Raw genomic sequence first — 13,940 nt, forward strand, 5'->3', positions numbered from 1 at the left:
TTGGCTTGTGGAGAGTATTAAGTGGTAGGCAGCGGCTTGGCTCTGCCCCTGGCATTGCTGAAGTCCATGGGCGACGGTAACCACTCACCATCAGGTGGGCCGTATGCTCGTCTGCCTACAAGGGCAATAAAAAAAAAAAAAACGATTGCCAACAATATTAAACGATTAGTATTATCTAGAATTCTTTTCTTCTTCTTAGTCGAATACTTCATTGCTGAAGGTCGTGTCCCTGAAAGCACTTCGTGGCTCTTTGTACAGCTTACATTTCTTTCGGTTTTCGACTTCTCTCATGGCGTTCGCAACAGAGGGTCCAGAGAGCGCAGTTATCTGATCCGACCAACGGTTTGGTGGCCGGCCGGCGGGTCTTTTCTTAAGTACTAACAATACCGTACAACTACTTAATCGGATAAACAAACAAACTTAGAATACGCATTATTATATTTAGATATCAATTCAATATGCTATATTTATCACATATGAGAATAAATTCCCCTCTACGATGTTTCCTAAGCGCTTAAACATGTTGTTCTTTGCACGAGGAATGCGAACAGAATGCGGTTGGCAGAAGTTTGACTCAGTCTTCAACTATCTGATACCCAGCAGCAACAATGATCAATTAAAACCAGGCGGGCCGAATTCTCTTTGGCAAAACAGATGTTTATTATAACTTTACTATATATTCAACACTTCAGTCCACGTTTCTATCCACACAGCCGAGGGTAGGCAGGAAAGGCGCAAGATAATCCAGGAGAAAGTTATTAGAGGACAACACGACCCTCAGCATTGTGGACTATAGACGCAAGGAGGAGGTTTTTTTTTATTGCTTAAATGGGTGGACGAGCTCACAGCCCATCTGGTGTTAAGTGGCAACCGAAGCCCATAGACATCTACAACGTAAATGCGCCACCCTCCTTGAGATATAAATTTTAAGCTCTCAGTATAGTTACAACGGCTGCATCACCCTTCAAACCGAAACGCATTACTGCTTCACGGCAGAAATAGGCAGGGTGGTGGTATATATTACATTTAATATTATTATATAAGCTATACTTGAATTTATGGTTCTCGGGTTTAGTTTTAATTGAGTTGAAATTTCACATGAACTTCAATACGTTCCTGTGGCGAGGCCTAGATTACGGCGCTTTGAAAAAAAGTCGCTTTCAACATCAGCTTTTCTGCAGAGAATAGTAATTTCTATTTTAAATATGATATATCTGAGTATTTGATTATGGCGTAATGATTACTTCTATTTCTCAGTTAATAGTATTTAATACCTTTTTTCTTCATACCTATTTGGTAGCTTAGGGGGCTATTCGAGCTATTAGAGTTGTCAGATGTCCTAAACGGAATCCAGAATACTGAGTACGTACCAAACATTTCGAAATCAGTTTATTTTGAAGGAACTAGAAATAAAATTATTTATCACACATGTCAGTGGATTTTAAAAGTATTTTATTTTGATTTTTAATTAAAACCCATTTATATGCAGAGCACTGTTACATTGCATAATAAAGTAAAATAAGCCATTTTCTCTTCTTTTTTTTATCCTACCTATGCTGATAGCCTTGGGAGGCTATTTCAGCTTCGCCCTAACGTGTAGGTGAGCTCAAGGACTCAACCTGAGAGAATTTGCTAACTAGCAAGAGCAGTGCTTCCCAGAGTCTACCACCGGATCGGGATCACGACCCACTGAGAAGATCTGACGAGAAACTCAACGGGCTGAGTTTATGGGTTAGTTCGCTCCTCGAAGTCTTCGCCTTAATCGACGAGTTCAACGAGGATGGTGACCGATGCTGGAGGGATCTAAAAGCACCAATTTAATAACAAATGCCTTGTATTCTATGGAGGCTTATGTTCATTAATGACGGTAATGCCATCATAGCTTCTTCCATTTAAAAGTGACGTAGCCACACTGACTTTTACATTGAATATTGATATTGATTGATATTGAATAAAATATAGTTAATAACTAAGGAAAATATTTGAGAAAGACGATCCCTATCATTTAACCAAACCAAGACCAAAAGAACTCATTAACCAAAATATGAAATTCAGTTTGAATAATTAATTGGTAAATTTACGTTGAAGCGAAAAAGAAAAACAATAATTATACGTTTTTATACTTTTATTCGGATAATCAAACAGGTTTATAATCCGCAGACCTTGAAGGCAAACGTGTCTTTGTACATTAAGCCAAATCACGTGTCTGAGTGTGTGTCTGTGTGAACTGTAATCTAACCTATGTCACTATTGTCAACCTTTAAATTATATACAATCCTCACGTTAATCTGTATGCTTAAATTACAATCTTACTATGTCTTATCATTTGTTTGAAGTTTTAGTTCACTATGGTAAGGCATGTTTGCATAGATCTTACTGCGAATTAGTAAATATATGTATTTTTTTATTTATTGCTTAGATTTTTATTAGACGAGCTCACAGCCCACCTGGTGTTAAGTGGTTACTGGAGCCCATAGACATCTACAATGTAAATGCGCCACCCACCTTGAGATATAAGTTCTAAGGTCTCAGTATAGTTACAACGGCTATCCCACCCTTCAAACCGAAACGCATTACTGCTTCCCGGCAGAAATAGGCGGGGTGGTGGTACCTTCCCGCGCGGACTCACAAGAGGTCCTACCACCAGTGATTACGCAAATTATAATTTTGCGGTTTTGATTTTTATCACACGATGTTATTTCTTCACCGTGGAAGTTAATCGTGAACATTTGTTAAGTACGTATTTCATTAGAAAAATTGGTACCCGCCTGCGGGATTCGGACACCGTTGCATCGCTACATACGAATGCACCGGACGTCTTATCCTTTAGGCCACGACGACTTCAAATAGCCCCTTTCACAGCATTCGTAAGTAAAACAAGATGGATACTGAAGCTATTTGAGAGAGCACGATATATACGAACTTTTCCGAAAAATTACGAAGGAAAATCTTTACTCACTATATCTGTATTCAAGTTGCAATAGATGAATATTCGTGATCGCTTAAGCCGAGCTGAACGCCGAACCCTGAATCCTGGTACAGTAATTAAAAAAAAAGAACCACGGCTCCTATTGAATGAATAACGATAACGAATTCCGCCACGTCGACAACACGCATTGGCACGTGTCCAGGAATTGACATACTACAGTATCCCCGACCCAGAGCGGATCTATATAAGCTCTGGAGTTCACTGCTCGGTTCATTGCTCGTAGTGAATTATGATGAAAGCTGTTTTTTGCATAAACTTTTCAGTTCATGGGTTGCCTAGTGTTAGGCTGTTATCGGAAACTACAAACATCACCATATTAATGCAGCCACCCACATGATGGCTGAGCCTCAAACGTTCTCTAATGCTGACATCTTTTGCTTGTCACTTGTAGCATGTAGAAAAGCTATTTTGGAATATTTGTAACGTGATTTAGTCCGATGAGTACCTATTACTTAGTTTTATAGCGTAAGTTGATGTTTTTTTTTTATTGCTTAGATGGGCGGACGAGCTCACAGCCCACCTGGTGTTAAGTGGTTACTGGAGCCCATAGACATCCACAACGTAAATGCGCCACCCACCTTGAGATATAAGTTCTAAGGTCTCAAGTATAGTTACCACGGCTGCCCCGCCCTTCAAACCGAAACGCATTACTGCTTCACGGCAGAAATAGGCAAGGTGGTGGTACCTACCCGCACGGACTCACAAGAGCTCCTACCACCAGTAATATACATAATATAAAGTAATGTAAAGTGATGTACATAATATTATGTGCGTATTTGTTGCTTTTGTTTTTTGTGTAAACTTAAATTTCTAAATTTATTTTGTCTTTTCACTTTCTGATTTTGATGGTGGAAAAATGTTTGGTTATTGTTTTAGCTATTTTGTAAAATACTATAATATGTTTATATTGTACTGTTGGTTTCTCAAATAAATAAATAACTGAATAAAATTTACAATCCTGAACGCATTAATGCTTCGCGGTAGAATCGGGCAGAATGGTGGTATCAAGACGACCACCGATTAAAAAAATGTAAATAATAATTCCACTTCGTTTTTCTTCCTCTGACAGTCGGACCGACATTCCTGGATTCAATAAAGCTGCTCCAAGATATTAATATACAAAAGAATGAGATATCTCTAAAATAGTCGACATTGCTAGAAGTTTCAAAACTTCACCTCGATCTAACCTAACAAGGGAACCGAATATTAATAAACTTATCAACTATCCCGATACACAAAAACTTGGAACATCAATTAATTAATGTCCGAGCTAAATATTAGAGTTGTCAGATGTTAACGGAATCCAGAATACTGGGTACGTACCAAACATTTCAAAATCAGTTCATTTTGAAAGAACTAGAAATAAAATTATTTATCACACATGTCAGTGGGTTTTAAAAGTAATTTAATTTGTTTTTTAATTAAAACCCATTTATATGCAGAACAGTGTTACATTGTATAATAAAGTAACATAAGCCATTTTCTCTTTTTTTCTTTTAAATCCTACCTATGCTGATAGCCTTGGGAGGCTATTTCAGCTTCGCCCTAACGTGTAGGTGAACTCACGGGGCTCAAACCGGATCGTTGCCAGCACTAGCCCTAGCAAGAGCAGTGCTTCGCAGAATCTACCACCGGATCGGAAACGCGATCCACTGAGATGATCCGGCGAAAAACTCAGTGGGCTTTGTTTGTTGGTTAATTCGCTAGTCGCGCCCTTCGTTGCAAGCGACGGGTTCGACGAGGACGGTGACCTGTGCTTGTGGTACCTAAAAGCGCCGTTAATGGATCGGGAGGATCCGTGATGACATGTTTTGGGCGACGTCGACTATTTACTATTCGATCTACAGGTTCGGGTATGTAATTTCTAGCGGCCACGACAAGAGGGTTGTCATGTCGTGCCGCCTTCTCAAATTGGCGCAGATTTTCTCGCTTATGAACTGTGTCTATTCAAAAAACCAGGTAGATCCGTTACCGCATGATAGAAGGAAACACCGACAAACGCCGTTTGGCATTTTAAATATTGTCATGGTGATACGTTACAATTAAAATTATCTGCTGATTATTAAATTCAGGTTCACTGTCTTTTAGATTGTCCACCATCTAATCAGTATATCAATACGACGCTTAAAACATTATCTAAATCATCGTAAAGTATCAAGTATATTCGGCACTAGTATACGACCAACACCCGCCCTTTTTTCTCGTGAATTCATCATTCTTGAGTTCATATTCAAGGAAGGCGCAATAAGTTGGGTTGTTATTTCTTTTGTCGGTATACATCAGTGTCATTTGATAATCCGCTTACATACTGAAATTTCAAAAAAATGACTTTTGGAATTTAACTATGTAATCTAAGAAATTTCTTTAAAAAAACATTGTTTTTATTGCGTAGATGGATGGACGAGTTCACAGCCCACCTGGTTTTAAGTAGTTCCTGGAGCCCATAGACATCTACATCATCATAGTTAAAACAGCCGCCCCACCCTTCAAACCGAAACGCATTACTGCTTCACGACAGAAATAGGCAGGGTGGTGGTTACCTTCCCGTGCGGACTCACAAGAGGTCCTACCACCAGTAAAAAGTATATAAGTAAAGTATAATATAAAACAAAAATCGTATTTTATTTTAACAAAATACTCACTACATTCTGTCAAAACTAAAACTACTGACTAAATTTTGTCACTATGACTCATTTAATATTTTAATTAATTTATTTTAACAACACTGAAAGACTAATTCGTTTGATAATACGAAACTGGAAATTGTTTATCACTTGAAACGGGTTTTTCGTATTCTTTAGACGATACTCAATTTAGTTCAATTTGTACGAGAAATTAAGTTTTTACTTGTGCAGGAAAAAAGTGTAAAATTTATACTGTGATATTTAGTAATACTGTGATATAATCATCATAGCATAATCTGTCGATACTACCGCTGAGTTATGGGTTTACTCTGAACGTAAATAAAATTTTAACCTAGTCTCTCTCAATACGTCTTATATAATACAATTGAGGCCGTCACCGCAAAAGGGGCCTAAGCTCACCATAGTTATTATGGAGCAATGAGGTTTAAGTTTTCATGAATATGAATTTGAGTAGGCAATAGTAGTCAGATCTAGCAAGAGAAGCACTCGGTGGTAGTCTGTACCATGCAGTCCATGCCACCCATGATCGGGCGCATTGGAAGTACATCGCATGTGGTCGCGATCCTCAGTAGTGAGGGAACGATATAGAAGAGAGGCAAAAAAAGAATACGCGCAAAAATACAATGTTTACAAAGCCATCTGTTATCTATAGGTGAAACTATGGATAAGCCGATTTTGCATCAAAATTTATTATATTTTAAATAAATTGCCATATACGTAATTATAAGCATGATTATGAAAAATTGTGTATTAGGCTACAATTATCGATCTACGTCTGAAAAAACAAACAAAAAACTTTTTTTTTTATTGCCCTTGTAGGCAGACGAGCAGCACACGGCCCACCTAATGGTGAGTGGTTACCGTCGCCCATGGACTTCAGTAATGCCAGGGGCAGAGCCAAGCCGCTGCCTACCGAAACTTGACAACACTGAAAAAAAAACCATATTCGCATACGTCGCTGAGTTTGCTGTTAAGACTTCCGTACGATAAAAATTCAACTACCGACAATTTATTAAGACTAGAGGTCCCGCAGTAGTCGAAATTCGACTAGAATTAATTGGAATTGTAAGTTTGTACACTATTATGATTGTATTTTATACTTCTATAATCACAAATTTCGCCAAGACTACACTCTATAAAATATTAACAAAGACAAACAATATTTGATCTATTCTCAATTTGACCACAGACGTCAAGAACAAAAGTTTGACAATAAATAGTATGCATGCGTGTGTGCGTCAAATACATGGTATGTGGTGTGTGTAACGTTTTCTTTATTGATTTAATGTATTTTTTATGCATTATTGAAAAAAAATATTAGCATTGTGCACTTCTTCTCTATATTCTCTATAAGTGTGGAAAATTTCATATTCCTCCGGCCGCGCAATTTTCGTAAAAAAGGATACAAAGTTTTTGCTTCACGTATTAATATATAGATAACAGTTCAAAATCTTAAATAACGAGTTATAACGACTTCGGAACTTGCGTTCAAAGACATATTTGTACAGAGACGTTGCAATCTCGTTACAGAGTCAGCTCTTACTAAGTTTCCAGCTGAGAAATCTTTAATAAACTGGAGAGATAGCGAGCACAATTCTAATAACATTCTTCGTGTCGACAAAGTTTGGATTCCGCAGCCTTTTCCTTTATCGCTAAATGAGTTTTAAAGTTTGATGGCTTCGCTAGATTTTACCAAAGTTCATAAGTATCACCAGAACCATATTTCCGCTTAGACTAACAATCAACTTTTTTTAATTCTAAATTAGTTTTTTTTTTGTTATTTGTGATAATTATCACAAAATGGATCTTATCACATATCAATAGCTTAATGTATTTATAATTTTTTACATATGTGTACTTTAGCCCACATGATTATCATTTAAACTGAGATAAGTTCGTAAATATTGAAACACACCGAAATCTTAGGGCACAATGGACCAACTCACCCGTAGCCAGGTTTTTGGCAAAACCAAGATCTGGTTAGCTTGGCGGCTTCGAGCAGCACACCTCCGAGGTCACCGATCCTCATACCAGCGCAGGAACAGCACCCATCACCTTCCCCTTCGGCCACTAACTGTACACGAGACTCGGACTTCGCCACTTTGGAAAATGGGCCTTTCACCAAAGAATATCAGAAGTTCTACTTCTCTTCTTGTTCATTCCATTACGTTTAATATATTCGATAAATTTCCTGAACTGGTTTATTAAAATAATTGTCTCCAAATTAACACTGAACCACTGACACTTGTTGATTGCACCATGAACTGTAGGGTTTATAAGGAATAAAATATTTTGTTACTTTCGCAATTATAGTCACTGAACTTTCAACAAATATTGAAAGTACTCTGTCGCTTTATATGATTTACTTTATATAACTGCAAATTTTGTACTGAACGAGGAGAAAAGTTGTTGAACATCTTAATATTATGCATAACGACACGACTTCATGACGCAATATGACGTGACAAATAAAATGAGACGAAATCTACAATCCGGACAAATTTGATACTTTATATTTAAAAAGTTAAATTTGTGCAAAAATACGTAGTGTGACGGATTTAAATATAGTGTATATAGTGTAGTCTAGCATGTAGTGTAGTAGGCAGCGGCTTGGCTCTGCCCCTAGCATTGCTGAAGCCCATGGGCGACGGTAACCACTCACCATCAGGTGGGCCGTATGCTCGTTCGTCTGCCTACAAAGGAGAAAAAAAAACTGGTAACGAAGGCGGACTACAGAAGATTAGCATTATTTTATGTCGTAATCTATTATTTGATGGATATGCAGTGGACCAACCAAATTAAAACTGCAGTGGGAGGTCCCCTAAATGAGTGCAGGAGAATGGCCTCGAGCAGGGAGAGATAGCGCGACATCGTGAGACGCATTAAGTCTGCCCCTTCCAGCACACCATGACGATCACGACCACTCTGTCAAGAGTGACACGATTGAGAAGAAGAAGAAGAAGAATTATGTGATATGATTTTCCTCAATAAAAAGGCTGAACTGAACCATTCTATCGAAGCGGTTTACTACATAAATGCAGCTACCTTCTTATGAAAAGTTACTTCTACTCGAAGGACTATCCCTTGAACCGAGGCAGTTGATTGATCGATTGCAAATGACTTCACAGTAAAAAGACAAAAATATCATTTTTGACAGACAGACAGACAAAAATTGTAAAAAATGTTATTTTGGTGTATGTACGTATATATATTCATATGCATGTAGTAAAAAGCAGTTATTTCAATATTACAAACAGACACTCCAATTTTATTTATATGTATAGATATAAGTACAAAATGTTTTCTGATTCCAAATTCAATAAAAAATGTAATCCAAACTTTGCATACATCTAAAAATGAGCAATGTCCTTATACCAAAAACGTGCTCTCAAGAATAGTCCAAACTCTTAGCAGCTCACGTTACGAAGACTTGTCGATGATACTTGATCACTAACGGATCACATGTCCATACGATATTCACGGTCGACGTGATATACTGACCAACTTACTCATATTGACACACATTGTGTCCGTGTCGTATGTCGAATGCGTATCTACATACGTTTGCGATGTGCATTATTTAAAGGCTTTAGCTTTTGTTTTAGTAACGGTGTAAGGCTTTTTGGGTTCATTTCGTAACTCGACAAGATCGCTCGTGTTCCTCGAGTGGTCAGTGGTAAATTTCCGCAATTCTACAATAACAATTAATTGTTTTTAAGCTATTGCATAGATTTTATCGCGGGCCTTGAGCGCGGCGACCGAATCATGAAATTCCGTAACGAAAAAAACCTAACACCCCCTCACTCCGCCTATCGACATTCCGATAGAGGCACCCGTCACGCGCGGACGTGCTCATCGACCACTCGATCGCCCGGCCTTTGTTCGCCCGGCTTTTGTTAGCCCGGCCATTGTTCGCGCGGCCTGTGTTCGTGGTACATCTGCCGACCAAGTGTTTTTCCTGGAAGTTTTTATTTGTTTGGTTTCCTTTTGTTATTTCTGTGTTCGTGGTACATCTGCCGACAAACTGTCTTCCTGGAAGTGTTTAATTGTTTTGTTTCTTTTTGTTATTTCCGTTTTGTTGTGATTTTTCTTTGTCCTGCAGTAATCGTGCCGCATCGCCACCTGTGTTCAATAGAACCGCTCAGGTCCGAGAAGTTGGGGCCTCGCCGCAAGGCGAGTGTTTTCTAAGACCCAGGGTAGCCCCACCTGGGCACGTAGACATCATGGACGCTGTATTTGCGGAATTTCTCCGGCTTCGCTATCCAAAGCTCACTTCCGAGTTTCAGGCCTTCAAGGCCGATCACACTGCGAGCCCTCTCGTGGACTCCACCGAGCTCGCTGCTCCTGCGTCGCCTGTACCTGCGTGCAAAGCTTCTGCATCGAGCACCGCAGCCTCCGTCGTGCCTGCCGTTCCCGCGTCGCCTATACTGGCGAGTAAAACTGCTGCGTCGTCCGCCGTGGTCACCGTTCCAGCAGCGCGATCATCCGCGGCCTCCGTCGCGCCGTCCAAAACACCTACTCGTAGGTCACCTGCGCCCGCCTCCGCGTCCTCCGACTCTGACTCGGAGATGGAGGTCGACCTCGCTCCCGCCTCATCGACGGATGGATTCACCCTGGTGCAAAAGGGTAAGAAGCGTGCCGCGGAGTCTCGAGCTCCCGCGGCCGCTAAAATTAGCAAAGCCGCGAACGCGTCGCGCCCCCGCCCTCAGACTCCCGTTGCGCCTCCAGCCCGTGCCACTCCGTCGCCGCGTCCGGTGGCACAAAATAAAGCCCAGACCCCTCCCCCGGTAATCCTTCAAGAGAAGGCAGCTTGGGAACGAGTTTCCCTGGCCCTTAAGGCCAAAAATATCAATTTTACGAATGCCCGTAACCTCGCGAACGGCATTCAAATTAAGGTTCGAACATCCGACGACCATAGGGCCCTCTCTTCTTACCTCCGTAAGGAGCGTATAAGTTTCCACACATATACGCTCCAGGAGGAGCGCGAACTCCGTGCCGTTATACGTGGCATCCCTAAAGAGTTGGATGCCGAGCTCGTCAAGGCCGACCTTCTCGAACAAGGCCTACCGGTTAACTCCGTACACCGCATGCACACAGGCCGCGGAAGGGAGCCATATAATATGGTTCTCGTCGCCCTCCAGCCTACCCCCGAGGGTAAGCAAATATTCAACATCCGAACGGTCTGTAGCCTTTCCGGAATCGCAGTCGAAACCCCACACAAGAAAGGCACACCTAGCCAGTGCCATAACTGCCAATTATACGGGCATTCTTCCCGTAACTGTCACGCGCGCCCCCGATGCGTCAAGTGCTTAGGCGATCACGCCACGGCCCTATGCACTCGCGATCAAAAAACCGCGACGGAACCGCCTAGCTGCGTCCTGTGTCGAACACAGGGTCACCCCGCAAATTACCGCGGATGCCCCCGAGCCCCGAAAATAAATCGCCGCGTCGCCCGCCAAAACCGCCTCCGAGCTTCTGGCCCAGACATCAAAGCCTCGGCACCCTCTGTGTCGCAGGCTAAGCCAGCGTTCGTTCCGGCGCCGGTGCCCAGTGTCTCGGCCTGGGCGAAACCGCTGCCGTACATGAACACGGCTATAACTCCCTCCTCCGCGATTCGTCCCGCCCCCGCGACTCGTCCCTCTCCCGCGACTTGCCCTCCGACCGCGTCCGACAATCTCGCTTTAGCGATCGACTTCTTTCAGTCGATCAACTTTGAGCGCGTTAACGCTTTGGGCGACGCCATTCGCTCTGCCTCCACTGCACAACACTTTATCGCCGTTGTGCAAGAATACGCCGACGTATACGCGTCATTAAATACGTACGTCCTCCCCTCACTCCGCCGGTAATCAATGGCGTATATAAGGAGAATAAAGCCCCTATCCGTAACGATAGGATTTTTTAACGCTTACGGTCTCGCAAATCAGCGTGATCAGGTTTCTGACTTTTTGCGTGACCATCAAATTGATATCTTTTTAGTGCAGGAGACCCTACTTAAGCCCGCGCGCCGTGACCCTAAAATCGCGAACTATAACATGGTCAGGAACGACAGGCTCTCTGCTCGTGGTGGTGGTACCGTCATTTACTATAGAAGAGCCCTGCATTGCGTCCCACTCGATCCTCCCGCGCTCGCTAATATCGAAGCATCAGTGTGCCGAATCTCACTGACGGGACACGCGCCGATCGTTATCGCGTCCGTTTATCTTCCACCGGATAAGATCGTTCTAAGCAGTGATATCGAGGCGCTGCTCGGCATGGGGAGCTCTGTCATTCTGGCGGGCGACCTAAATTGTAAACACATCAGGTGGAACTCACACACCACAACCCCGAATGGCAGGCGGCTTGACGCGTTAGTCGATAATCTCGCCTTCGATATCGTCGCTCCGCTAATCCCGACTCACTACCCGCTAAATATCGCGCATCGCCCGGATATACTCGACATAGCGTTATTAAAAAACGTAACTCTGCGCTTACACTCGATCGAAGTAGTTTCAGAGTTAGATTCAGACCACCGTCCCGTCGTTATGAAGCTCGGTCGCGCTCCCGACTCCGTTCCCGTCACGAGGACTGTGGTGGATTGGCACACGCTGGGCATCAGCCTGGCTGAATCTGATCCACCATCGCTACCGTTTAGCCCGGACTCTACCCCGTCTCCTCAGGATACCGCTGAAGCCATAGACATCTTAACGTCACACATCACCTCGACATTAGATAGGTCATCAAAACAAGTTGTAGCGGAGGACTTCCTTCACCGCTTCAAATTGTCCGACGATATTAGGGAACTCCTTAGAGCTAAGAACGCCTCGATACGCGCCTACGACAGGTATCCTACCGCGGAAAATCGTATTCGAATGCGTGCCCTACAACGCGACGTAAAGTCTCGCATCGCCGAAGTCCGTGATGCCAGATGGTCTGATTTCTTAGAAGGACTCGCGCCCTCCCAAAGGTCTTACTACCGCTTAGCTCGTACTCTCAAATCGGATACGGTAGTAACTATGCCCCCCCTCGTAGGCCCCTCAGGCCGACTCACGGCGTTCGATGATGACGAAAAAGCAGAGCTGCTGGCCGATACATTGCAAACCCAGTGCACGCCCAGCACTCAATCCGTGGACCCTGTGCATGTAGAATTAGTAGACAGTGAGGTAGAACGCAGAGCCTCCTTGCCACCCTCTGATGTGTTACCACCCGTCACTCCGATGGAAGTTAAAGACTTGATCAAAGACCTACGTCCTCGCAAGGCTCCCGGTTCCGACGGTATATCCAACCGCGTTATTAAACTTCTACCCGTCCAACTCATCGTGATGTTGGCATCTATTTTCAATGCCGCTATGGCGAACTGTATCTTTCCCGCGGTGTGGAAAGAAGCGGACGTTATCGGCATACATAAACCCGGTAAACCAAAAAATCATCCGACGAGCTACCGCCCGATTAGCCTCCTCATGTCTCTAGGCAAACTGTATGAGCGTCTGCTCTACAAACGCCTCAGAGACTTCGTCTCATCCAAGGGCATTCTCATCGATGAACAATTCGGATTCCGTACAAATCACTCATGCGTTCAACAGGTGCACCGCCTCACGGAGCACATTCTTGTGGGGCTTAATCGACCAAAACCGTTATACACGGGAGCTCTCTTCTTCGACGTCGCAAAAGCGTTCGACAAAGTCTGGCACAACGGTTTGATTTTCAAACTATTCAACATGGGTGTGCCGGATAGTCTCGTGCTCATCATACGGGACTTCTTGTCGAACCGCTCTTTTCGATATCGAGTCGAGGGAACCCGCTCCTCCCCACGACCTCTCACAGCTGGAGTCCCGCAAGGCTCTGTCCTCTCACCCCTCCTATTTAGCTTATTCGTTAACGATATTCCGCGGTCGCCGCCGACCCATTTAGCTTTATTCGCCGACGACACGACTGTTTACTATTCCAGTAGAAACAAGTCCCTAATCGCGAAGAAGCTTCAGAGCGCAGCCCTAGCCCTAGGACAGTGGTTCCGAAAATGGCGCATAGACATCAACCCAGCGAAAAGTACTGCGGTGCTCTTTCAGAGGGGAAGCTCCACACGGATTTCCTCCCGTATTAGGAGGAGGAATCTCACACCCCCGATTACTCTCTTTAGTCAATCCATACCCTGGGCCAGGAAGGTCAAGTACCTGGGCGTTACCCTGGATGCATCGATGACATTCCGCCCGCATATAAAATCAGTCCGTGACCGTGCCGCGTTTATTCTCGGTAGACTCTACCCCATGATTTGTAAGCGGAGTAAAATGTCCCTTCGGAACAAGGTGACACTTTACAAAACTTGCATAAGG

At 43.1% G+C, this 13,940-nt stretch overlaps 1 protein-coding gene across 21 annotated transcripts in view; it reads right to left on the reverse strand.

The window, feature by feature from the left end:
* Positions 1-13,940, reverse strand: part of LOC101744693 (IQ motif and SEC7 domain-containing protein 1) — a 246,308-nt gene that overhangs the window by 47,080 nt on the left and 185,288 nt on the right. For 7 of the 21 annotated variants that reach the window (XM_062676492.1, XM_021346155.3, XM_062676495.1 and 4 more), the window contains exon 2: positions 7,581-8,023. The exons of 7 other annotated variants lie outside the window; for them this stretch is intronic. In XM_062676492.1, the coding sequence (XP_062532476.1) occupies positions 7,581-7,663 (83 nt within the window). In that variant the 5' untranslated portion in view covers positions 7,664-8,023. The remainder of the gene's footprint in view (positions 1-7,580; positions 8,024-13,940) is intronic. 7 more of the 21 variants (XM_062676494.1, XM_021346159.3, XM_062676491.1 and 4 more) reach the window with 2 other exon arrangements.

The sequence above is a fragment of the Bombyx mori genome, chromosome 27 (genome assembly GCF_030269925.1).
Source record: "Bombyx mori chromosome 27, ASM3026992v2".
NCBI lineage: Eukaryota > Metazoa > Arthropoda > Insecta > Lepidoptera > Bombycidae > Bombyx > Bombyx mori.